Source organism: Castanea sativa, chromosome 3 (genome assembly GCF_040712315.1).
Source record: "Castanea sativa cultivar Marrone di Chiusa Pesio chromosome 3, ASM4071231v1".
In the NCBI taxonomy this organism is placed as follows: domain Eukaryota; kingdom Viridiplantae; phylum Streptophyta; class Magnoliopsida; order Fagales; family Fagaceae; genus Castanea; species Castanea sativa.
The window spans coordinates 50,700,279-50,723,527 of NC_134015.1; the positions used below are offsets into that span (position 1 = coordinate 50,700,279).

The 23,249-nt window shown below is 36.3% G+C and overlaps 2 protein-coding genes across 2 annotated transcripts; one reads left to right on the forward strand and one right to left on the reverse strand.

Annotated features, from left to right (window-relative positions):
- Positions 1 to 3,647: 3,647 nt before the first annotated feature.
- Positions 3,648 to 13,117, forward strand: LOC142627164 (uncharacterized). Its single transcript, XM_075800965.1, has 4 exons — positions 3,648 to 3,875; positions 4,016 to 4,154; positions 11,772 to 12,086; positions 12,776 to 13,117. Exons 1-4 carry the CDS (start codon positions 3,799 to 3,801, stop codon positions 12,890 to 12,892), a joined length of 648 nt encoding a protein of 215 aa, XP_075657080.1. The 5' UTR covers positions 3,648 to 3,798; the 3' UTR covers positions 12,893 to 13,117.
- Positions 13,118 to 15,046: 1,929 nt separating this feature from the next.
- LOC142628145 (serine/threonine-protein phosphatase PP2A catalytic subunit) lies at positions 15,047 to 19,654 on the reverse strand. Its single transcript, XM_075802155.1, has 6 exons — positions 18,766 to 19,654; positions 16,839 to 16,953; positions 16,452 to 16,560; positions 16,299 to 16,376; positions 15,647 to 15,838; positions 15,047 to 15,522 (listed from the first exon to the last, which is right to left on the reverse strand). Exons 1-6 carry the CDS (start codon positions 19,016 to 19,018, stop codon positions 15,349 to 15,351), a joined length of 921 nt encoding a protein of 306 aa, XP_075658270.1. The 5' UTR covers positions 19,019 to 19,654; the 3' UTR covers positions 15,047 to 15,348.
- Between the last annotated feature and the right edge of the window lie 3,595 nt (positions 19,655 to 23,249).

The window sequence follows — 23,249 nt, forward strand, 5'->3', positions numbered from 1 at the left end:
GATACGCTGACTGCATAGATGGAAGGATGAGACTTGAGCATGGAGCTTGGAACTTGGTCCCTAACCCCAGCGGGCTTTAGGGAAGAATTGATGGGACAAGTATCCGAAATCAGGATTGCAACCATGAGGTGGAAGATGATGAAGAGAAGAAAAGAAGTATAAATAGAAGGGAAGACATACGAAGAAAGGGGGAGGCTTTTTCAGGAAGAAAAAGGGCCAATAGCATATGATTGTATCCAAACTTTAGGAAACCTTATTATAAATTATCCTCGAATTATGTTCGAAGAGGAACTTTCAGTCTTACTTTTGTAAACAGTTCTTTATTTTGTGCCATTGAGCCCAAAGCCCGTTCTTTTCCTTGTCATCTAAATCATCCTTGGAATCTAGATTGTAAACCCATCATCTACAAATTTTATTGTAAAAAAGGCCTTTCAAGCCCATTTCCTTCCAGTCATAGTTTGGGAATTTGAATTGTGTCCTTACAACAACCATTCCAAAGATTGAAATTAATAAAATATTAGGGTAAGATATAAAAACGACCCTCTAATTTTTTTCAAATTTTGTTTTAGTCCTCTAACTTTGCTTTTATTCATTTTAGTCCTCTAACTTTCAAGTTTATTTAATTAAGGTTTTTCCATAAACTTTTGTTATATGTTTTGGTTAATTTTTCAATTTTAAAAATTTTTCTTCAAATTTTTTAAATTAAAAAAATTCAATTAATAATTGAAAAATATTTTCCAAAATTTTTTTTTTCAAAAAACTTTAACAAAAGTTAACGGAAAGACCTTAATTGAATAAATCTGAAATTTAGAGAATTGAAATGAATGAAAGCAAAGTTAGAGGACTGAAATGAAATTTGAAGAAAGTTAGAGGGTCAGTTTTGCATTTTAGCCAAAATACTATTATTCAGAAAATTTATTGAAATATATGTTAACTGCTCTATTTTTTCTTTTAAATATTAAAAAAAATACTAAAAATAGGACACTTGAATTGAAATTTTTTTACTACAATTCAAATTTAGAAGCAAAATTATAAAAGCTTGTAAATAAAAGTGCAAAATTGAAGGAGAGTATGATTATCTTATCAATATAAATTAACATTAAAAAATTGAAAGGTTCAGATAGAAAAAATCATGTGATTTAGTATTTTTCTAAAAAATTGATGACTTTCCCTAGTTTAAGTTCTCTCTTTTTTGGTTTCACAAAAAAAAAAAAAAAAAAAAAAAGTTCTCTCTTTTTTAGAGATTCGATATTTCTTTTATACTAAGCTAGAATTTTGTGTAATTCATCGAATTGCCAGTTCGGTAGAATTCTAGCAATTATTATAGGAGTACGAGTAAAATTTTGATAGTTATTATGAGAGTAAGAATAGCTTTCTATTGACGTTGTAGGCCCATTCTTTTTTTTTTTTGAGAGAGAGTTTCAACCTATGGCGTCCGCTCCTGATGATAGCTCTTTATCATCAGACCAGGACACCAATTGGTTTTTGGTATAGGCGGAGATTGAATCCTAGATCTCTTATTCAACCATCAGAGACTTTACCAGTTGAGCTAGCTGAAACCCACGTTATAGGCCCATTCTTAGCTTAAAACAAGCCAATACTAGTGGCTTGTGTTAGGTTGATCACTAGTGCATAAAAAAGTGAGATGTATATCACACACGTAAATGTCATTAATGGTGTCACTACCACTAGGTTATCACTTAAAATTATATTAATTAAAATTAAATTAGCACAAGTAATAGTGAAGTTCATCCTCTTCCAAAAAAAGAAAACAAAAAAGAAAGTGAACTTTATTGATGGTTAGAAATTCAAATTAATAGATAGCAAAAATAAAAATTATTTGTAATTTAAAATTTTATGAAGAATTCAAATTGATATTGGGGTATAATTGTATAAGGTGAATTATGTACGTTACATAACATTTGAGATGTCAAATAAAATGAAAAAAAAAAAAAAACTATTTTTGTTCCTAAATTTTAACAAAATTTTGCTTTATCTCTAAACTTTAATATATTTTTTAATCCTTAAACTTTGTAAAGAGTTTTTTTTTAAAAATTGTTTAGAGACAAAAATTGGAATAAAAAAGAACTTTTTAAAATAGTGTTAGGACGAAAAACAAATATTTAGTAAAATTTAAGGTTAAAAACTAGAAATAAAACATTTTTATTAATTTAGGAGAAAATAATGACATTTTCAATATTTTACGAACAAAAAATAAACGATGACTTGTAAAATTTCAAAACCAAAATACTGAGATAGTATTTTACATGATGAAAGATATAAAAGAAGTGTGTCTATGTATAGGGATGGCAATGGGGTGGGGTGGGGTGGAGCGGGGCCGAATGATGGGATCTTCACCCCCGCTCTGCATAGTTTTGTTTTCCCCCATCCTCACCCCGCCCCGCATAATGGAGAAAATTTTCTTGCCCCATCCCCACCCATTAGAGCCGCGCGAAGCCCCGCTTCATTCCTCAAAACTTTACTTTTTGTTGATTTGCCCATAGTTATTAAATTTTTTTTTAATAAAACTTATTTCATTAATAAAAATATACTTGAAATTACAAATAAATTTATACTATCAAATCAAATTGATTTTTAGCAAATATTGAATAATGGTATCCAATTGTTTAACAAGACACTATCACAATAAAAATAAAAATCTCATAGTACAAAATCAATGATTCAATGGTATATAAATTTGTTTATAATAAAGACAAAATAATACGTTAAAATCGGTACCTTGTTTCCAACATTGCTAGAGAGAAAAAAAAGGTAGAGAACCACGTTAGGTAGAATAAGATAAGTTGATAATATGTTTGTTTAAATTATAGAGTTTTATGTGGCGTTTGGTACGGGGAATCCACATTACTCCTGGCATCTAGATTCCTAGAAATGTGATTGGGAGATTCCTAGGAATGTGAGATGATAATGTTTGGTGTATTCCTAGGAATCTTAAATGAATTATTTGTTTTTCCTATTTTGTCCTTAGATTTGAATGTGAAGTACCAAGCCCATTAAAAAAAAAAAATCTTCCTTTAAATAAATAATGAAAAAATATATATAAACTATTAATTAGTCCTTTAAAAAAATATCTTACTCTAAATAGATAGATAAAAAACATTATATAAACTATCAATTAGTAACACATTCATTAAAACTATGATATAACATTTCAAAATGACAAGAATAATACAAAAATAACTATTAGCAGAGTTATTTATCCTGTTTATGTTGTTTTGGCGGGAAAAGATAAAGACAAGAGAGAAGATATTGATAATTTGTTTTATAGTTTATCTTAATTGCTTAAATGATAAGGAAAAATGGTTAAAATTGTCAATTTATAAAAAATACAATTTCTTTTAAGTTTGGAAATCTGAATTCCCACCTGTTTTAAAGGGAATCCACATTCCTACTGAGAGGGGTTTAAGGATTCTCCTAGCATCTGATTCCCTAGCGTAATTTGCAACCAAACATGACAATCTTTAAACATTCCTAGGAATCCTAAAACATTACCCCGTACCAAACGGCAAACGCCACCTAAGATATGAAAAATTTACAATTTAATAATTTAACCCTTATCAACATAAAGTAAGGTGGGCCAGAATGAGGTGAGTCTTAAAAAGTCTAAACTCATCCCCGCTCGCTCTGCCATAGGCGACTAAAATTATTTCGAGAAAAAAAAAAAAAAAAAAACTCGAATAATACAATTCCAAAAAAAACATAGTCTTCGAATTGAAAATCCAGAAAATAAGTAAAGCCCAGAACCAGCAGATGCAGAAGCAGAACCCGTAACAAATAATGACTCCAAGTTCACCACTTTCTCTCCTCTTCTTCTTCTTCCTTTCAATCACTGGGCAAACCCTATTGTTCCAAACGTAAACTTAATCACCAAAACCATTTCTCTCTGGATATATATATATATATATATATTATTGGTGTTGATCTGTATACTTTATTTGATCCAGTGTAATTGAAGTTCCAAATTTTAAATTTTGAATTTGATTTTTTTGTGCAGAGTTTGTGGAAGTGAAGAAATAGAGAAAGGAATTGGGCGCAGAGGTCTGCTGAGTTTCATAGAAACCCCTAAAGGAAGCAACGTTTCCTTTGAATGCTCTCCTTCTGGTCCTTGTATTTCCTGCCTTTATTCCGAAAAGGTTTGATTTTTTGGCCTTTTCAACAAATTTGAAATATTGGGTTTTCATTCATTATCGTAATTATTGATATATGTGGTGCATATTTGTTGGTTTTAATCAAATTTATGCTTATTTAAGGAATACCCAGTTTAGAATGGTGTCAGATTTGATGAAATTTTGTTATATATCCGGGATCAATTTGGGTTTTGCTTATGGGATTTTGGCAAAACTAAGAACAATTGAGTGGTATGGTGAGTGTAGTTGCAGTTGGGAATTTTTTGAAATGGGATTGTAGTGAAATGGCTAAGAATAATGGCACAGTTGGATTGGATACCCCTATGAAAATTGAACCACTTTCTGCTACTTCATTATAAATGAAATGAAACATTTTTGCTATATACTTGCTTGGAACATTCGATTCTAGACCCACACTAGTGATGCAAGACAAAACTAGGATCGAAACATGGCTCTAAATACCAAATTTGATGTAGGACAAAACCAAAACAATGCAAAAACAACACTGAAGAACAGAAAGCTAAAGGATATGTAACCTAGAACTTAGTACCTAGGCTTGCTTGGAGTCAGCATCGAGCAAGAGAGAACCTCCAAACTAGTGGTGCTGGGAAAAACTAGGATCGAAACATGGCTCTAATAAAAAACAATTTGTAGGACAAAACCAAAATAATGCAACAACAACACAGAAGAACAAAACACTAAAGGATATATAAACCTAGAAGTTGGTCCCTAGCCTTGCTTGAAGTTGGCACCAATCAAGAGAGAACCTCTAGGAAAATAAAAATACTAGTAAACCTATTTAACTACTAATACCTAAAACAAAATTCAATTTACTCCAATACAAAATAAGACAATTAAAATTAATATTTTCAAGTGCTTCCTGCATTACACACTCCCAACTCTAGTAGGATTCGGGTTAAATAGCAATTCACAAGATGCAAATATTTATTTTCATCCTCACCCAAAAGTAGGCCCTATGACCTTACTACCACTGCTACCAGGATGTGGAGGAGAGATGTAAGGTATGTTCGTTAGTGTGCTTTGGGTTCCCTCTATGGAGAATGGTCTGTTTTTCAATGGCTTTATCTTGTTTCCAACTTTCTATTACCACTTCAGAACTGATGTTGCCTGGTAAGATGAAACTAAAGGATGCATTAAATAAGAAAACGGTAGATCATGCTCACAGCAGTCAATATTACCCCAATTGCTTCCACATCAACCACCATTCCTAATGGCAGCAACCATGTATTGGTTCTCAATTTGTATAATATTAACTATGCACAACCTAGTGTTTCCAATGGAGACATCTAGGGTTCAAATCCCCTCTACCCATTGTAACTATCGAATTATTAAAAAGAAAAAAAGAAAGGCTCGATTCCTGTTAATACCCTTGTACAATTTTAAAGAGCCTTGTGGCTTATCTGACACTTCTTTTATTTCCAATGGAGACATTTAGGGTTCAAAGTCCCCCTCCCCCAACCATTGAACTGTTAAAAAAAATTGTATAATGCATTGTATATACGCCGCTCAGCACTCCACTTTCCTTCTTTTTTTTTTTTTTTTATGGGGGGATTCCGTAGTTTCTTTATTGAATCTAAGTTGTTTCAGTTCGTGGTTGAGGAAGGAGGTAATGTTTTCTCCCTTAAGATCTTTGAACGGGGCAAATACCATATGCAATCGGTGTTTATGGGCAAGGGTGCAGCGCTTTGGACTTTGCGGAATCTGGAACACATTGTGATTGGGGCTAGCTCTAAGCAATTCTTCACTCTTAGGGAAGGTGCTACTGCGTACACTTTGCAACGGGGGTCCAATTCTTTTGGGCTTTGTATCGGATGTGAGCTTAAGGTTGGTGGGCGGCGGCGAAATATCATTATTCCAGCCGGTAAATAACAACAAGGATGGAGAACTTTTGGGATTGAATTAATCAGGATTTTTGAACATGCTCAATATTAGTTGGGTTGGTTGAATTTAGTACCGTATAGAATTAAGCATAGACTAATACATCATCCTACCTGTGTCATTTGTGGATGTTGTTAGAGATCCAGCGCGAGCAAGGTTGAAATATGATCAAGCGGCCCCTTTAACAAAGATAAGATTAAGGCTGGCTTCGTGATGAATAATGAGGAGTTTCCAGGTGACAAATCTCACACTCAGGTTGTAGTTTCTGAAACTCATGCTGGTAGTTTTCATCAGGCAGCCGTGGGTGGTGGTGAGGGTGGAGTAGGTGATATTAATGGCAAGAATAATAGTGAGGAGAAAATCCCGGAAGGAATTAATTGCAAGAATCCTTTGAAGATTAGTTTGAATTCAAAAATGGTTGAGTTTGGAAAGTTGCGTGATTTTAGGAAGGGACGTTGGCTGGGGAGAGGGCTGACAGTGAGTGTGAATGAATATGGGAAGAGGCGGGTATCTTGGGATGCTGTTAAGGGTGGTCAACAAACTGGCAGATGGGTACCAAGGAAGGCTGATACTAATAACGTAGTGGGTTTGAGCCCATCCAAGAGGAATGCCTCAGCCTTGTTGGGTAATAAAGACATTAGTTTGGGCCTGGGTCTGATAAGCCCAGCTGTCTTTGAGATTGGAGAAAGTTCTCATAGTGGCCCACGGGCTCTGGAGTCCTCTGATCAGAATGGGTTTACAACAAGCTCAGGTAGTACTGAGATCACTGTCCCGAAGGAGGTTAGGTGCTCAACGGCCAAACCCATCGCATCGGAGCTTCCCGCAACGTCGTCGAAGGTCTCGGTGCTCACACCCAAGATATCGGAGCAAGTTGCGATGACGCCGAAGGCTCCGATGGCTCTAACCACCACCTCGGAGCAACCTAAGATGTTGTCGACGGTACCGTTTGATGTAGCGGTGACGGAGTTTGAACATGCCGTTGCTCAGGCTAGTTCGAAGCGACTAGCGCCGCCTCCCACTGAGCCGACAGGTCCGGCGGCGGTGGCCCAAGTCTCCCACGAACAGGTGTCGATGACCAGTACGCAGTGTGAGTCGAGATTGGTGCCGGAGGTGTCATCGGTCATGATATCGGAACAGGTAATGAATCTGGAAGATCCGATAGTGTCGGAGCTGGTGTCTTTGTCTTCTTCAGTGGCATCAGAGGAAGGGGATGAGGATTTCATGCGTTTTGAAGGTTCGGTTCTTTCTGACCTTGTGGGAGTTCCATTACCTGGCCCATCTATTTCGGACTTGATTGGAGACTTGGATAAGTCTTGGGGTAATTCCAAAGATTGGATATTACAAATGCGTGATGGTCGGCAATTAGTGCTCCCACTGTCACTATACCGTTCTCCAGAGTGTATGTCAGTTTGCTCAAGTTTAGAGGGAGAGGGTGTACCAAGTAATGTTTCTTGTACAAATGAAGGGAAGAGGGTTAATTGGGCAGATGAGAGTGAGGGGTTAGTGGATTCCTTGACTGTGGTTCCTGGGACAGTGAGTGAGCTGTGGGAGTCTGATGTAAGGTTGAGGTCTTGTGAGGGAGGTGATGAGCCTTTAGTTGTGGTTCCTTTGGCTACTGAAGGGCCGTTGGAGTTGGAGTCTAGTCCATTGAAGGAGATTGGGTGTAAGGAGTGTGTGGATAATTGCCATCTATCGCAATGGGTAACCAATAGGATAAAGGCTTTCAAGAAATCTGTGGGAACTTCACTGGAAGGTTTTGAGGAGCAGATTACAGGTCTGTTATTAGCCATAGAGGCCAGGAAAAAAGAAAGGCAGAAACTTGTGGTGGGTGGTCAGAAGATGTTGGTTAAGTCCGGACAGAAAGGTCAGAGGGAGCTGAAGAATTTGCTGTCATCTTTAAATGTTGAGTCTGATACAAATAAAGTTAGGGGTGCAAGTTCTGAGAGGGCGGTTGTGTCTTATCAATGAAGGTGAAGATTATTTCTTGGAACGTTAGAGGGTTGAATGAGCAGGATAAAAGGCTCAGGGTTAGAAACTTGATTAGGAAATGGGGGCCAGATGTGGTTTGTCTTCAAGAAACCAAAATGGGGCTGATTAATAGAGCCGTGATTCGTAGCTTGTGGGGTGGACATCATGTTGATTGGTCTTATTTAGGTTCATGTGGTGCTTCTGGTGGTGTGTTAGTGATGTGGGACACTCGGGTAGTGAATAAAATGGAGGAAGCAGTGGGGAGATTTTCGGTTTCTTGTAAGTTTACAAGTGTGTCAGATCAGTTTGTATGGGCGTTTACGGGTGTTTATGGGCCTAATTTATACCGAGATAGGAGATTATTATGGGAGGAACTTTGTGGCTTGAATAGCTGGTGGAGCGTCCCATGGTGTGTGGGTGGTGACTTTTATGTGGTTAGATTCCCTTCTGAACGATTGGGGTCTACTTCTTTCACTACTGCTATGAGGGATTTTTCTAACTTCATCTCAGAACAGGGTCTTATTGATTTGCCACTGCAAGGAGGTACCTTCACTTGGTCTAATTCTAGGGAAGCTGCTTCGAAGGCTAGTGGACGATTTTTGTTTTCCGCAGATTGGGAGGATACCCCAATTTCCAACGGTTTCTCAAAGGCGGCCGTCTAAATTGTGCTCGATCATTTTCCAATTGTCCTTGAGGGTGGATCTTTTCGCAGAGGGAGTATGCCATTTAGATTTGAGAATATGTGGCTAAAGGATGAAGGTTTTGTGGATAGGGTACGGTCATGGTGGGATTCCTATCAGGTTCATGGTGCGCCGAGTTTTATTTTGGCTAATAAATTAAAGCTCCTTAAAAATGACTTGAAAAGATGAAATGTGGAGGGGTTTGGTCATGTGGATGTTCGGATTAGAAACTTGTGGAAGGAACTTAGTGTTCTAGAGAGTAGGGAGGAGAATCAGGGATTATCAGCGGAGGAAAGGGTGGATATGGGAAGAATTCGTGAAGACTTAGAGAAAGCTACCGTTGGAAGAAATTTGTTGGAGGCAATCTAGAGTTCTTTGTGTCGTGGAAGAGAGACAAGAATACTAAGTTCTTCCATCGTATAGCTAATTCTCACAGAGGGTTAATTCTATTGATAGGCTTATGGTGGACGGGGTGTTGTCTTTGACCTCGCTCGCTATAGCAAATTGTATCTCTCAATTCTATAGGCGGCTTTACTTTCGAGGATGTGGCTCACGTACCGGTCTTAGATGATGTGGACTTTTCTAGCATCTCGGTGGAAGATGCGAGTTGGCTAGATAGGCCTTTTGAGGAAGATGAGGTGTTCGAGGTGATCCATGACTTTAATGGTGATAAGGCACTGCCCGGATGGCTTTTCCATGGCATTCTTTCAATCTTGTCAGGGTGTCTTGAAAACCGAAATTATGGTCCGTATTCCACAATTTCCATACTCAGCAAAGGTGTTTGAGAAGAGTCTTAATGCTTCATTCTTAGCCCTTATTCCTAAGAAAGTGGATGCCGTGGAGGTAAAGGATTATCGGCCTATCACTTAGTTGGTGGGGTGTATAAGATTATTTCTAAGGTTTTGGCTAATAGGCTTCGTAGGGTGGCGCATGGAATTATCTCGTGTTCACAAAATGCTTTTGTGAAGGGCAGACAGATTTTGGATTCCGTCTTGATTGCTTCTGAATGTATTGATAGTAGATTGAAGTCAGGAGTTCCGGGTGTGCTTTGTAAGTTGGATGTGGAGAAGGCATATGATCATGTGAGTTGGGATTTTTTATTGTATATGCTACAGCGGTGTGGTTTCTCAGAAAAATGGAGAAATTGGATAAGGTATTGCATTTCAACTGTAAAGTTTTCCATTTTAATCAATGGTAGCCCAACTGATTTCTTTGGAAGTTCTAGGGGGCTTCGGCAAGGGGATCCTTTATCCCCATTGTTGTTTGATATTGTGATGGAGGCATTAAGTCGTATGTTGGATGTGGCCGCCTCCACTCGGGCAATTCTCGTGCTTTTTCGTGGGCAATACGGCTGGTCCGTCGCTGATGGTGTCTCACCTTCTATTTGCAGATGACACTTTGATTTTGTGGGATGCTGAACCTTCTCAGATTGCTAATTTGAGGGCGATTCTTGCTAGATTTGAGGAGGTGTCTGGGCTTCGTATTAACTTAGGGAAATCTGAGCTGGTACCTGTTGGTGGCGTATCCAATTTGGAGGATTTGGTTGGTTTGTTGGGGTGTGGGCGCCTTCTCTCGCCCTTGAAATATTTGGGCCTTCCTTTAGGTGCAAAATTTAAGGATTTATCTGCTTGGAACCCGATTCTTGAGAGAATGGAGAGGAGATTAGCAAAGTTGGAAGAGAATGTATTTATCTAAAGGGGGTAAGGTGACACTCATTAAAAGCTCATTATCGTCTTTACCTACATACTTTCTTTCCTTACTTCCTTTACCTGGGAAGGTGGCCAAGCGTATGGAGAAATTACAGAGAGACTTTTTGTGGGATGGGATTGGTGGTGAACCTAAAATGCATTTAGTTAATTGGGCCAAGGTTTGTAGGCCTTTGCAGATGGGGGGTTGGGTATAAGACAAGGGTAATTTTAATTTCGCCTTACTAGGTAAATGGTTGTGGAGGTATGGAACCGAGACTGATGCGTTTTGGAGGAGGGTTATAGAGGCAAAATATGGGAATATTCGGGGTGGTTGGTGTTCGAAGAAAGTGACAAGTCCCTATGGGGTAAGCTTGTGGAGATATATTAGAAGTGGCTGGTTGAACTTCTCTAAACTCCCCGGTTTATGATGTGGGGGAAGGTACTAGAGTGAAATTTTGGAAGCATGTGTGGTGTGGGGATTGTACTCTCCAAGAGGCCTTTCCGAGCTTTATTGTATTAGTAGGTCCAAGGACTCCTCGGTGGCTGAAGTTATGGGGTGGTCTGTCATTGAGGTTTCACTGGAATGTGCTATTTCGTCGTCCTCCACAAGATTGGGAAGAAGAAGCCTTTGATCGGTTTATGGGGCTACTCTACTCCTCGTCGCGAGAGGGTTTGGACCCGTATAAGGTTTGTTGGAAGTCTGCAAGGAATACAGGATTTGAGGTTAGAGATTATTACAGCTCCTTCTATCCTCATATTCCTGTCTCCTTTCCATGGAAAATGATATGGCAATCGAAGGCTCCTCCAAGGGTAGCCTTCTTTTCTTGGTCTCGCTTCCTTAGGTAAGATCTTAACAATGCATAATCTTCGTAAAAGACGAGTGATTGTGCTTGACCGGTGCTTTATGTGTAAGAGGTGTGGGGAGTCGGTGGATCATCTTCTACTTCATTGCACCATAGCTTGGGAGCCGTGGTCTCGGTTTTCTGCTTGTTTGGTATTCAGTGGGTTATGCCTCGTACTGTTCTTGAGGTGTTTGAGGCTTGGCAAGGAAAGTTTGCGAGACATCGTCACATTGATATTTGGAAGTTGGTACCTCACTGCTTGAGTTGGTGCATTTGGCGAGAGAGGAATGCTAGAAGTTTTGAGGGTTGCGAACGCTCTTTGTTGGAGATTAAGTCTTATTTCTTACACACTCTCTTCGAATGGAGTGTGGTTTTTTCTCATTTTTCCTTTTCTTCCTTCTCTATTTTTCTTGACCGTTGTTCTCTTGTTTCATGATTTCTGCATCATTAGTACATCCCCTATGTACTCGGTTTGGCAATTCCTTTATTATTATTAATAATACTCTTACGTTATTTATCAAAAAAAATATATTTATTTTTATGCAGACTGATGAGAAATATCGATGCAGTGAGACTGGCTATCGTATCCCTTTGAAATGTGTAGAAATTAAAGATAATTCAAAAAATGGGAATGGGGAAGGGAAAAGCTCTCGGAACAGTCGATCTACTCTGGAAATCTCTCACAGCAATGAAATATTACTTGCAGAATCTCTTGGTGCTGGAGAACTCACTACTTCAATGAAACATAGAAGTTTATTGGAGGATCCATCAACACCAGAGAGTGGACCACAAGCTTATATTACTTATAGAAGCTGCTTACCACCAGTTAATGAAGAGAAGTTGTCAGTGCTTGGGTTTGAGGTATGTGCCATTATCTTTTGTCATCCCTCTTTTCTTGTAGTATTGTATTGGTTGATTAGTTCATACGCTTGATTACTTTTAACAAGAATAAAACCATGTAATATAGGAAGTAGGGGATTTTTCTTTTACTTTGAACTACATATAGACAGCTTAAAGGGTAGTGTCCTATTGGAATGTGACCAATTTGACGATGCTATGGGTCTATTTGGTTGTGGCCTACTAGTGTCAATCTTTTGATTTCAAACAGAATGTGCACTTTATAATCCCCTGGTCTTTTGTTTTAACCTTTTAGGCATTGATTAATATTATGTTTCTTCACTTTGAACTTGTATGCATCACGAGCATCTGAATTGTGATTCATGTTTTTATTATAGCTGTGATTGTTTTGATGAAATAAGTTACTTGAGCAAAGAGTGTTGACTATAAAAAGGCAAACATAGAAAAGACATGAAAGTTCTTGAAGTTCTTGACTTCTTGTGAGAAGTCATGTAAGGTCAGCATAATCTCTTGGATGAGATATCTAGGGCCTCTTGAATTCCATAAGTTAACATTTTAAACAGCGCATTTCATGCGTTGGAGATCAAATACAAGCTCAGTTAACCTTATTTGTGTTTTTACTTGCATTGTAAAAAAGGGAAGAACATGATTATTTATGTGTTGACTCGTATTTTCTTTGCCACTCTGGACAGGGGATTGTGTTGTGTTTGTTGCTCATTAGCAGTTCAATTATATACTTCAGAAGAAAGCGGACCATTTCCATGACTACTTTTGGAGCAGGGAGGATCCAGACCAACTCTAGGTTTTGATTCAGAAAACTGTGGGTATGAAGAGTTGCTTCGTTTGAAGCCAATTTGTAACAGTAACTGAGTTATGTTAGGCTATTGATTTTAGAAAGAATCAAACCAAGTGTTCACTATATGCTGCCCGCTGCTTGTTCCTCTTTATTTTTTTCCCAATTTCCTATACCTAAATGATAATTTTTCCTTTGATTTTTTCTTCTGTAATATATTTAGCCATATTTACACGTGGTCCACATGCACCTTTTTTTTTGCAGTTCAAGGCAAAATTTTCAATCCTGATCTGCTGGGCAGCGAGGGATATGTTGATTGGCCTCTCTGCTCATGTGTTTATGGCTTCCAAGTGTGTAGATGCTAGCCAAATACGTATTATAATGTGCAATGTTTGGGGTATCTGAAAAAAAATCATTTGGGAACAAGTTTGATGGATGCGAATTTTGCAAAAAAACAAGAGTAAGTGCAGGAGTAGGTCATTGAGATAGACTCAGGCCCTTGTAAAACAATGTGTACAATAACCAGAAGTTAGCCATCCATAGGTAATACGGTTTAGGATATGAAGGAAGAGGCCAGAGTTTAGGAGAGTGGAGTTAAATAATAAAACCTAGAATCTCTGATCTCACCCCAACTAACACTAGAATCCCCAATTCCTTAAACAAGAGCTTCAAGTTTAAGACCCACATAACCCATCCGACCAAACCCCAATCCAAGATGACACAGAAACAATCTCGGTCCTTTCTCCCCACACTACTTACTCTCACGTGTCCTCTTGCCAAGCCCCAAAGCGCAGCAAGAACAACTCACATAAGAGAAGCTTTTGAGGCAGGACTATTTGTGCAAATCAGATGATTTTAAGGAGAGTTGGAGATTGGAATGAAGGGGTGGAGGTGGAGGGTTTCACTGACAGAGAGGGAAAGTGAGTGGACAGGATTGGGGCAGCGGTGAGGTGACGGTTGTTTGAAAATTTAGTTGGAGAGTGAGATTGCAAATGGGTGTGTGTTCAAAATTAAAGCTTTGGTTGATTTCAAAGGAACTCCATCAACCAAAGGAACTCGATTGATAGTGAGAGTTGGAGATTTGGGGTGGTTTTTAAAATGCACTCACAGATTGTAAATGGGTGTTGTTGAAAATTGAAAATTTTGGTGATTTTGTAAGGGGAGGTCAGATAGTGAGGGACTGAATCTACTGGGTTGTATAAGATAAAAAGTTGTTGGCATTATATATATATATATATATATATATATATATATATATATATATTAATTTATTCAATAAGTCAATCACAACTCAAAATCTACAAAAGATGATTCAATAAGTAATCATGCATGGGCAGAGTGAAAATGAGACCGTAGCAACAATTGAGGTGGGACCAATGGAGACGAAATAGGGTAAGAGGATCAACGAAGAGAAAGAATGGGATTTTGCTGTCGGGGGTAGTTGACAGAGAGAAAAGGCCAAAAGGGTTAACTTGCTAAAATTGGTCATATGTACTAGGACACATGTCAAGTTTATATTGGGCCACCTAACCCAGTTTGGAAGAATTACTAGTTTGCAACTTTGCAATTAGCATATAAAATGTCCAACCAATAATGAGTACAGCCATGAAGACTCCCATACCAGATGTTTGATGATTGTTGTGCACGTTTATGCCGTACCACATATAATAATAATAATAATAATTATTATTATTATTATTAACAAAAAGGAAATACTTATTTAAATCTTGTCCAGCCAATTCCTATTATAAATCCATCTCAAACATCATGTTGCGTCTATATAAAACCATAAATAAACAATGACATATAATTCACCTATAAGCTATAACCTCTCATGTTGCGCCCCGAAAGAGCACTGGCCTACCGTCAAATGACACAAATCCAAGCATCCAATGACACTTGCACTCTTCAGTGTTAAAAATTGGATAAAATCCAAGTTCATCAAAAAATTGGATAAAATCCAGAGAATTTACTAGGAAACGTTTGGGTCCAAGTTCATCAAAAAATTGGATAAAATCCGACTAGAAAACGTTTGGGTCAAATAACTTTTTAAAGCAAATACCTAAGAACCTTGGACCTATAAAACATTCTTCTACTTCTTTGCAAAATTGTAAACATTTTATGCTGTTTGATTGTCACCTCAGGAACTCTGAAATAAAATACAACTGTGTCGAGAAATCTGCTCTCTACCTTAAAATTGCAAAATTACAGAACAAGATATACCATGTTATTGCCGCTTCCTCCTCCCGAAAATATACAAGAAAAACAGGCCTTTTGGTGGCCTTTTGTAAGTTTTCCTATGAGTTTCTCGAGGAAATCAACAAAGCAGCAGCAGGACAAACGCCAAACAAAAGAATCATGTTGATGATAACCCTCAACTTAAAAAACAACAAAACTCCTCTTTTTAAAGACACATCTACAATAACAAGCAGAAAAATAGGGAATTACAAGCATCAGACAGATATATGAAAATTACAAAAAATAATCGGGAGTCTTGCGTGTGGTGTCAGGCTCAATTTGCCGAGGGGCTGGATCAAACTGCAGAAAATTCTGGTCCATATTCTCCCCAATCTCCAGTATAGCAGCCATATTCCCACAACGGTAACAATAGTTTGGAGCACTAAATACAGTCACCACATTCTTATCCTAGAAAACAAGTAGATATGAAAGTTAACAAATATGCAGTAGAAAAAAGTTCGAGTACAAACATCCCCTTTCTTTTTTTCCCCAATTTTCAAAGAAAATTTATAATTCATGGGTTCACACACACCTGACACCAATTGTACCCTTCCATGACAAGCTGATGGGCTCTTGAAATCAGTGAGAGTCCATTGGTATGGTTAAACTGAGCAGCTATATCCTGTCCAAATGTATAACCAGCACCACGAGGTGATATCCCCCACCCACATCGGTCATCAGGATCAGACCATAAGAGGTCACACATTGGTCCTTCATGTGGAACCTGATCATGCACATACAGAGGTGTCATGAAGTACAGAGTAACCAAAAACCTTGTACATTAACATTTAGAAAACAATGGATATATATTCCAATTCTAAATGACTGTCATGCATGTATATGATTATCATAAGGAAAAAGGAAGAAGACGGAAATTGGATGCCAATTTGAAAGCCTGGCAGATGTTGCTTTTAACAAGAGGAGGAAAACTGGACAATATCGACAAAAACACTTCTGTAGTGTAAGCACTCATAGAAAATAAAACAGGAATGCATACCATCAATATAACATTGCATACATATAAAGTATAGATTTAAAAGTTAAATAAATATCAGTATTCAGAAAGTATCAATACTGCATTCTAAAATATTTTGCTAAAAAATTTTACTCCAATGCGTATAATGAACACTTGAAAACGTTAGCCAAGTGTAAGAGAAAATGTTAACATGCAATGATACACATACCTCCTGTATACGGTCCAAGGCTCGAACATTATCCAATGTATCCAAAGATGGTGAAAGACCTCCATGCAAACAGAAGATCTACAATGATAATGGACGTCAGAAGATGTCATGAATACAATCAAATAAACTATCAGCAACATATCTAACTCAAACCTGACTCTCAATAAGGGCTGTAAGGGGTAGATAATCAAATAAATCAGTGAAGAACTTCCACACATTCGCATTTCCATATTTTCTCAAGCATTCATCATAAAAACCATACCTGAGAAGGTGAAAACAAAAACAATGAATAAAGAAATAAGGGGAAAATTCTACAAAATTGATTAGTGTGTGTGTATGTGAGAGAGATGGAGCCTAACTATATCTCTTACCTATATCGAGTTTTTATTGGACAGGGCCAACAATATCCAACAACTCTCTCTTGTACTCAGTTAGGAAGATTTATCAACACAGTGACTTGTGCTTTGACCAGTATACAACTTCATTTGATCTAAATTCATTACAAAAAAAAAAAAAAAAACCAAGAAGAACATGTCTTACACTTGAGTTATTTGCCGGCTCTCATGATTCCCTCTAAGAATTGTGATCCTATCTCTATAACGAACTTTCAGAGCCACCAAAAGTGTGACAGTCTCAACTGAGTAGTATCCACGATCTGCATACATGTAACCAAGAGAATAAGAAATACTAGCACATAAATATAACATTTCAAACAGGTATAGCAAATTTGCAACTCATATCACATGGACTTCGCTAACAAAGACAAGAATAGCCTTTTTGGAGCTTGTTAAGTAATGAAAAAAAAATAAAATAGAGAATTAAGATGGCAACATTAAAAGAGGGTAAAAGTAGGGGGCAATATATTTCCACAGAAAAACACATGACATGGTAACACAATCCAGCATATTATCTCAATAATGATATTGTCCTCTTCACCTTCAACTGAAAACAAATCATCTATTCTTTGAAATTTAGTCATTAGTTGGACATCAATAAAAACCAAGATTGAATACCTCCAAAACAGAAACCCCTCATCCTACTTCTTGAATACATTACTTGTTATAAAAACAAAGACTGGCTTTGCAACAGTACAGAAAATTATGCTGCTATTAACACATGAATCTTCACTTGATCCTCTACAAGCACTATTCCAATTCATCTATCAGTATCACCCAATGGTTTTATAAACGACATTTTACCCGTTCTTTTTTGGGGGGCAGGGAGGTTTTGGATAAGTAAAGGGAAACGATTCATCCTTCATGAATTATTGAACCACCACCAACAACAACAACAACAACTAAGCCTTAGTCGCAAATTTGTTATGGTCGCCTATGAATCCTCAACAAATTAATCAAAGTTATCCACGTATATTCTTTTCCACCATTCTATTTTATCCGGAGCAATATTCTCTATTACTTCTATGGTTCTACCAATATCATTTTTGGTCTTCCTCTACCCTTTTTTCTTTTCTCATCTTGAATCGACTCATTTTTCTGACCAGTGCATTAATTGCTCTCCTCTGAATATAATCAAACCATCTCAAGTGACTCTACCTCATCTTCTCAACAATATGAATCGCCCTTATCTTTAAGGGAATTTCCCCATTTTGAATCCAATCTTTCCATGTATTTTCACTTACCCATCTTAACATTCTCATTTCAACTACACTTATTTTATATTTTATGAATATGTTGTTTCTTAATTAACAGACCAACATTTAGCACCAACTAAAATAAAGAAGCAAAAACATGGGAAGTATGTACAAGCCAAAATAAATTAAAGTGTCTCCCTCATTCTCTAGACAAAACAAATTGAATGTCTTAGAATTCTCGGACCTAACCCATATTGCTCATTTGTTGCACATGCAATTCATCCCTAATATGAGCTAAGCAGAGCATAGCTTTAGCCTCTTGCACATATATTATTAACCCACAAAATGCACTTTCAGTACAAACTCTTCACAGTATCATCATTGGAATTTTTACAGATCTTGAAGATAAAACACGAACCGAACTATAAAATTTCCATAAACCAATCATTAGAAAAAAAAATGGTGCCCAATTACAGCCTTGAATACTTAAAAAACTGCACTAACATCTTGCATGAAAAACTCTTCAAATAATCAAACAATTAAAAAAATGAAACAACTGAGATCCATTACTCACCAATTCAACAAATTGAGATTGATCATCAAATGCTCTTATACAAAATTTAACATATAAATTTAAATCTAATTACTTAAATAAATAAATATATATATATATACACACACACACACAACAAATAATTATACATAAATATATGTTTATATTCAACCACAAACAGGTCTAAGGCATTTCTTCCTCAAAATTTCAATAGCTAAAAAGCACAATTTTTCAAAATTTTTTTTTTGAAAAAACCAAATAAATTAAACGCATCTAAAGCAAAATTGGAAAAAAAAAGAAGCTAAAAACTGTGTCATACTGACCTACATAGTCGCCCATAAAGAGATAATTGGTATCGGGAGCATTTCCTCCTATCCGAAAGAGCTCGATGAGATCGTAGAACTGGCCGTGGATATCACCGCAAACTGTCACCGGACACTTCACCGGCTGTACGTTCCACTCCTCGACGAGAATCGCCCTCGCCTGATCGCAAAGCGTTTTCACTTCCGCCTCCGCCAACGGCTTGCACTCCATCAGATGCTCGATCTGACGGTCCAGATCCGCGTGCGACGGCATCGTTTCGTGTCTTTTTCAGTCAGTCAGTCAGTCACTCTCTCTCTTTCTCTCTCTCTCTCTCTCTCCGGTCAGATCCGCACCGCCTAGATCGCCGATTTCACCGATCGAAATCAAAATCAATACCGCGAAGGTCACACCGATCTCCGAGATTCAAAATATTTTCTTCAATCGAATCGAAGATTCGTCATCGAAACCATCGATCTGTGAAGCGATAGGGTTAGGGTTAGGGTTTCGGATGAAACGAATGAAACGAATCGTTTTGGAGATCGGTTGAGTCTCGACCTTTCGAGCATTCCTCGCTCTACTCTCTCTCTCTCTCTCTCTCTCTCAGAGTTTCTCTCTCTATCTTTTGGTGGAAGAGAAAAAAAAAATGAGAAAAAAAAAATTGGAGAAATTAAATGAAAATCGTATTTATGTGAATGAGAAAAAGAAGAGGGAAATGGAGGCAGCCACAAAAGAAAGAAAATGAAATGAAAATGAAACTTTTTTGAAATGCGAAATGAAATGTGGGATAGCGATGTTTCTTTGAAATGAAATACACACAGTGTGTGTTTTATTAGAAGAATTAATTAATTAATTAATAATTAAATGATTTTTTTTTTTTTCGTCAAAATAATGGTAAGGAAGATTTTCTCTGTCCGGTGGCTCCGCCGAGTCAAAATCATAAAAAAGAAAGCGACACGTGTCACTCCAGCTCTTCTTTTTGGACGTTTCAAACCTACTCACCCGCGCAAGTTAGCAGTCCTTAGGCGTGCTGCCTTTTTTTTTTTTATTTTTTTTTTAGTGTAAATAAACTTTTGGTCTCTATATTTTGGGGTCATTTCTATTTTGGTTCTTACATTTTCATTTCACCACTTTTAGTCCATAAATTAATTAACACATTTCATTTTGGTCCTTACCATTACTCACTTAACAAAAATTGCAGATATGACAAACGACATCTACTGTTGGCACATTACATGCTGACATAGTCAATAAAATAATATTAAAAATGTCACGTTAGCTTATAAATTAAAAAATTTATTTATTTATTTTAACTAAATAAAAAAATTAAAAAGAAATTGTTTAAAAAAGAAATTAAATTAAAAAAAATTTATATTATGTTCTTCCTAGTCATTATGAGTTCTTCCTCAAAATCAATAATATACCAACATGAAACACCCAAAATCAAAAGGCACAGATCTACAAAATATAAAGACCTTCAAAGATTCAAAACACAAAGAATACAAACCCAACCCTCAATCTCTAGCAAACCCAGAACATCACATAAAAAATCAAATCCTCCATACAAACATCAAATCCATTTCCCTTTGAGTTAGAATTCGATGTTGGTTCTTACAGTGGATGTCGGTCTTACGTGGCTTGACGTTGTTTTGACGGTTGTTGACGACATCAGCGACTTCCTTCGTCGTCGTTTTGACAGTTCTTGCATTGGATGTTCTTCCCACGCTTCGATTAGAGTCTTCGTTGCTCCTTCGCTCCAACAGTCCTCTCGTCCCCCTCCTCCTCCTCTGCCGCCGAATCTGGATTCGGATCCTAGGCTGGGTTGGGTTGGGTGGCGTGGCGCGGACCCGGGCGATCCATTTAGGGAGATGGGTCGGAGGTTTGAGTGGGTTTAGGGATTGAGAGAGAGAGAGAGAGAGTGAAGAAGAAGCATCAGATTCTGACTCAAAGGAAAATTGGCCATGCATTTTTCACTTTTGGGTTTGATGTTTGTATGGAGGGTTTAATTTTTCATGTGATGTTCTGGGTTTGCTAGAGATTGAGGGTTGGGTTTGGGTTTGTGTTTTTTGTGTTTTGAATTTTTGAAAGTCTTTGTATTTTGTAGATCTGTGCCTTTTGATTTTGGGTGTTTCATGTTGGCATGTTCTTGATTTTGAGGAATAACTCATGATGACTGGGAAGAACATAATGTAATTTTTTTTAAAATTTAATTAATTTAATTTCTTTTTTAAACAATCTGTTTTTAATTTTTTATTTAGTTAAAATATATATATTTTTTAATTTATAAGCTGACGTGACATTTTTAATATTATTTTATTGGTCACGTCAGCATTTAATGTGCCAACAATGGATGCCGTTTGCCATATCAGCAATTTCTGTTAAATGAGTAACGGTAAGAACCAAAATGGAACGTGTTAATTGATTTAGGGACTAAAAGTGATGAAATGAAAGTGTAGAGACCAAAATAGAAATGACCCCAAAAATGTAGGGACCAAAAGTGCATTTACGCATTTTTTTATTAAAGGAAAATTTTTCTTAAATTTGGATTTTATTTATGTTATTTACACGCATGTCAAAATTCATTTCAAATCGAATGATATTTATTATTTCATTAATAAATTTATTTTTTATACATAATTTTATATTACAAACTTAAAATTTAAATGTTCGATTAATAATATAGTTATTAATCTTTGATGTTCTTGAAATTTTTATGAAAGATATAATAAGAATATAAAATTCAATTGTTAAATTTTTAAAATTTATATCTAATAAAAAGATATAAAAGAGTTTGAAGGGCTTTTTTTTTTAAAAAATTTTAAGTAGGGGATTTGTTTAGCTCGGATGATGGTATTAGAGGGTTCGATTAGTCAAGAGGTGGAAAGTATTGAATTTATCCGTTCAAAGAGAAGTACATAAATAGAAACTAAAGTGATGGACTTGAGAACTTCAGACAAAACTTTTATATTTATTTAAATATAATAAAGTAACATAAGAGGCTAAGCTAATGGCATGTTTTTGGGCTTGGTATATATTAAATTAGTATATTCAATTTGATATTTTTGAAATTTTGTAAGTATGAAAAATATAATAAGAATATAAAATTCAATAATTATATTTTCAAAATTTATATCTAGTAAAAAGATATAGAGGAATTTGAAGGTTTTTTTTAATATTTATGTTGAGGATTTATTTAGCTCAAATGTTGGTATTAGGGGGTTCAATTAGTCAAGAGGTGGAAAGTGTTGAATTTATTCATTAAAGAGAGGTACAAAAATAAAAACCAAAGTGATGGACTTGAGAACTTCATACAAAACTTTTATTTTTATTTAAATATAATAAAGTTATATAAAAGGCTAAGCTAATGGCATGTTTTTGGGCTTGGTAGATATTAGATTAGTATATTCAATTACTTGTGTTTAATTAGAATATGAATTATTCTATTTGGAATGAAGTCAATTCTCCCAAAGTGTAGTCTCTCTCTCTCTCTCTCTCAAAAACTATAGTCATTATAGTATTATCTTATTAGTTATTATGTAGGATTATATCTCCTTAAAGAGAATTTTATGTGGCCCACATTTGAATATGAAACTTATGTCTTAAGTTTCTTATTTCATGTCTTAAGTTTCCTATTTGTGAAAGTTACATGTTAGATGTAACATCCTTTAGTAACTCTCAAATGGTGTAACTCATTTGGTTAATAAATACTATGAAGTTACAACTTTTAAACTCCTTGATGGAAGGAGAGTTATGGAAATCTTCATCTAAAAGAGTCCCTAGTCTAGCCTATATATATAGTCTGTGTTTCCATCAAAAGGACATGTGTGAGGAAAATGCCATAGACTAGAAGACCCTTTTATATACACTATTATCATATAGTGAGTCTTATTTTCTTCAAAGACTTAAACAACTATGGCTGGAGGTATGTTTATTTTACTCCGCAACTCAAAATTTTTCTTACATTTGGTATCAGAGCCTCCTCCATGCTATGTTGTTTAGTAATTTTTCATTCATAGATTTTTCTATGATTTGGTTAAATTTCCAATGCACATATGGATTTAAGGATATAAAGTATTTGCATTGCATATTCTTTTGTGCTGGGACCTTTCAGCTAAATTAACTATGACATCAAAATCTAGCCTTTTAACTAATGTTAGCAAACCCAGTTTTAAGAGGCATGGAATAGAATTAAGTTTTATGCCATGTATCTCATGTGTGGGTCATAGCATATAGTATTGAAGCCTATCACTGAAATATCTTTTACCATCATGTGGGCTGAATGGCTTTAATATGGGATAGTTTTCGGATATAGACGACTATCTATAGAAAATTATTCCTTTCGCATTTGGCATTGGCCGAATGTTTTTGTGGAGATCATGTTGGTTTTTTCAAATTTAAGCTTCTCATGAAAGTGGACATCTGTGATGATAACTTTGCATATAGATTATTATGCCTCTCTGTTATTTAGCAGAACTTATCTTGTTTGACTTACATATAGTGTGCAATT

What these genes read in the sequence shown, in the direction of transcription:
- LOC142628145 (XM_075802155.1), bottom strand. Translation starts at nt 19,018, where the DNA reads ATGCCGTCGCACGCGGATCTGGACCGTCAGATCGAGCATCTGATGGAG. An exon ending in CTTTATGGGCGACTATGTAG is followed by an intron (nt 16,954 to 18,765) that starts GTCAGTATGACA and finishes ACATGTATGCAG; the next exon opens with ATCGTGGATACTACTCAGTT. An exon ending in AAGGGTACAATTGGTGTCAG is followed by an intron (nt 15,523 to 15,646) that starts GTGTGTGTGAAC and finishes CTTGTTTTCTAG; the next exon opens with GATAAGAATGTGGTGACTGT.
- LOC142627164 (XM_075800965.1), top strand. Translation starts at nt 3,799, where the DNA reads ATGACTCCAAGTTCACCACTTTCTCTCCTCTTCTTCTTCTTCCTTTCA. An exon ending in CAAACCCTATTGTTCCAAAC is followed by an intron (nt 3,876 to 4,015) that starts GTAAACTTAATC and finishes TTTTTTGTGCAG; the next exon opens with AGTTTGTGGAAGTGAAGAAA. An exon ending in TGTCAGTGCTTGGGTTTGAG is followed by an intron (nt 12,087 to 12,775) that starts GTATGTGCCATT and finishes CACTCTGGACAG; the next exon opens with GGGATTGTGTTGTGTTTGTT.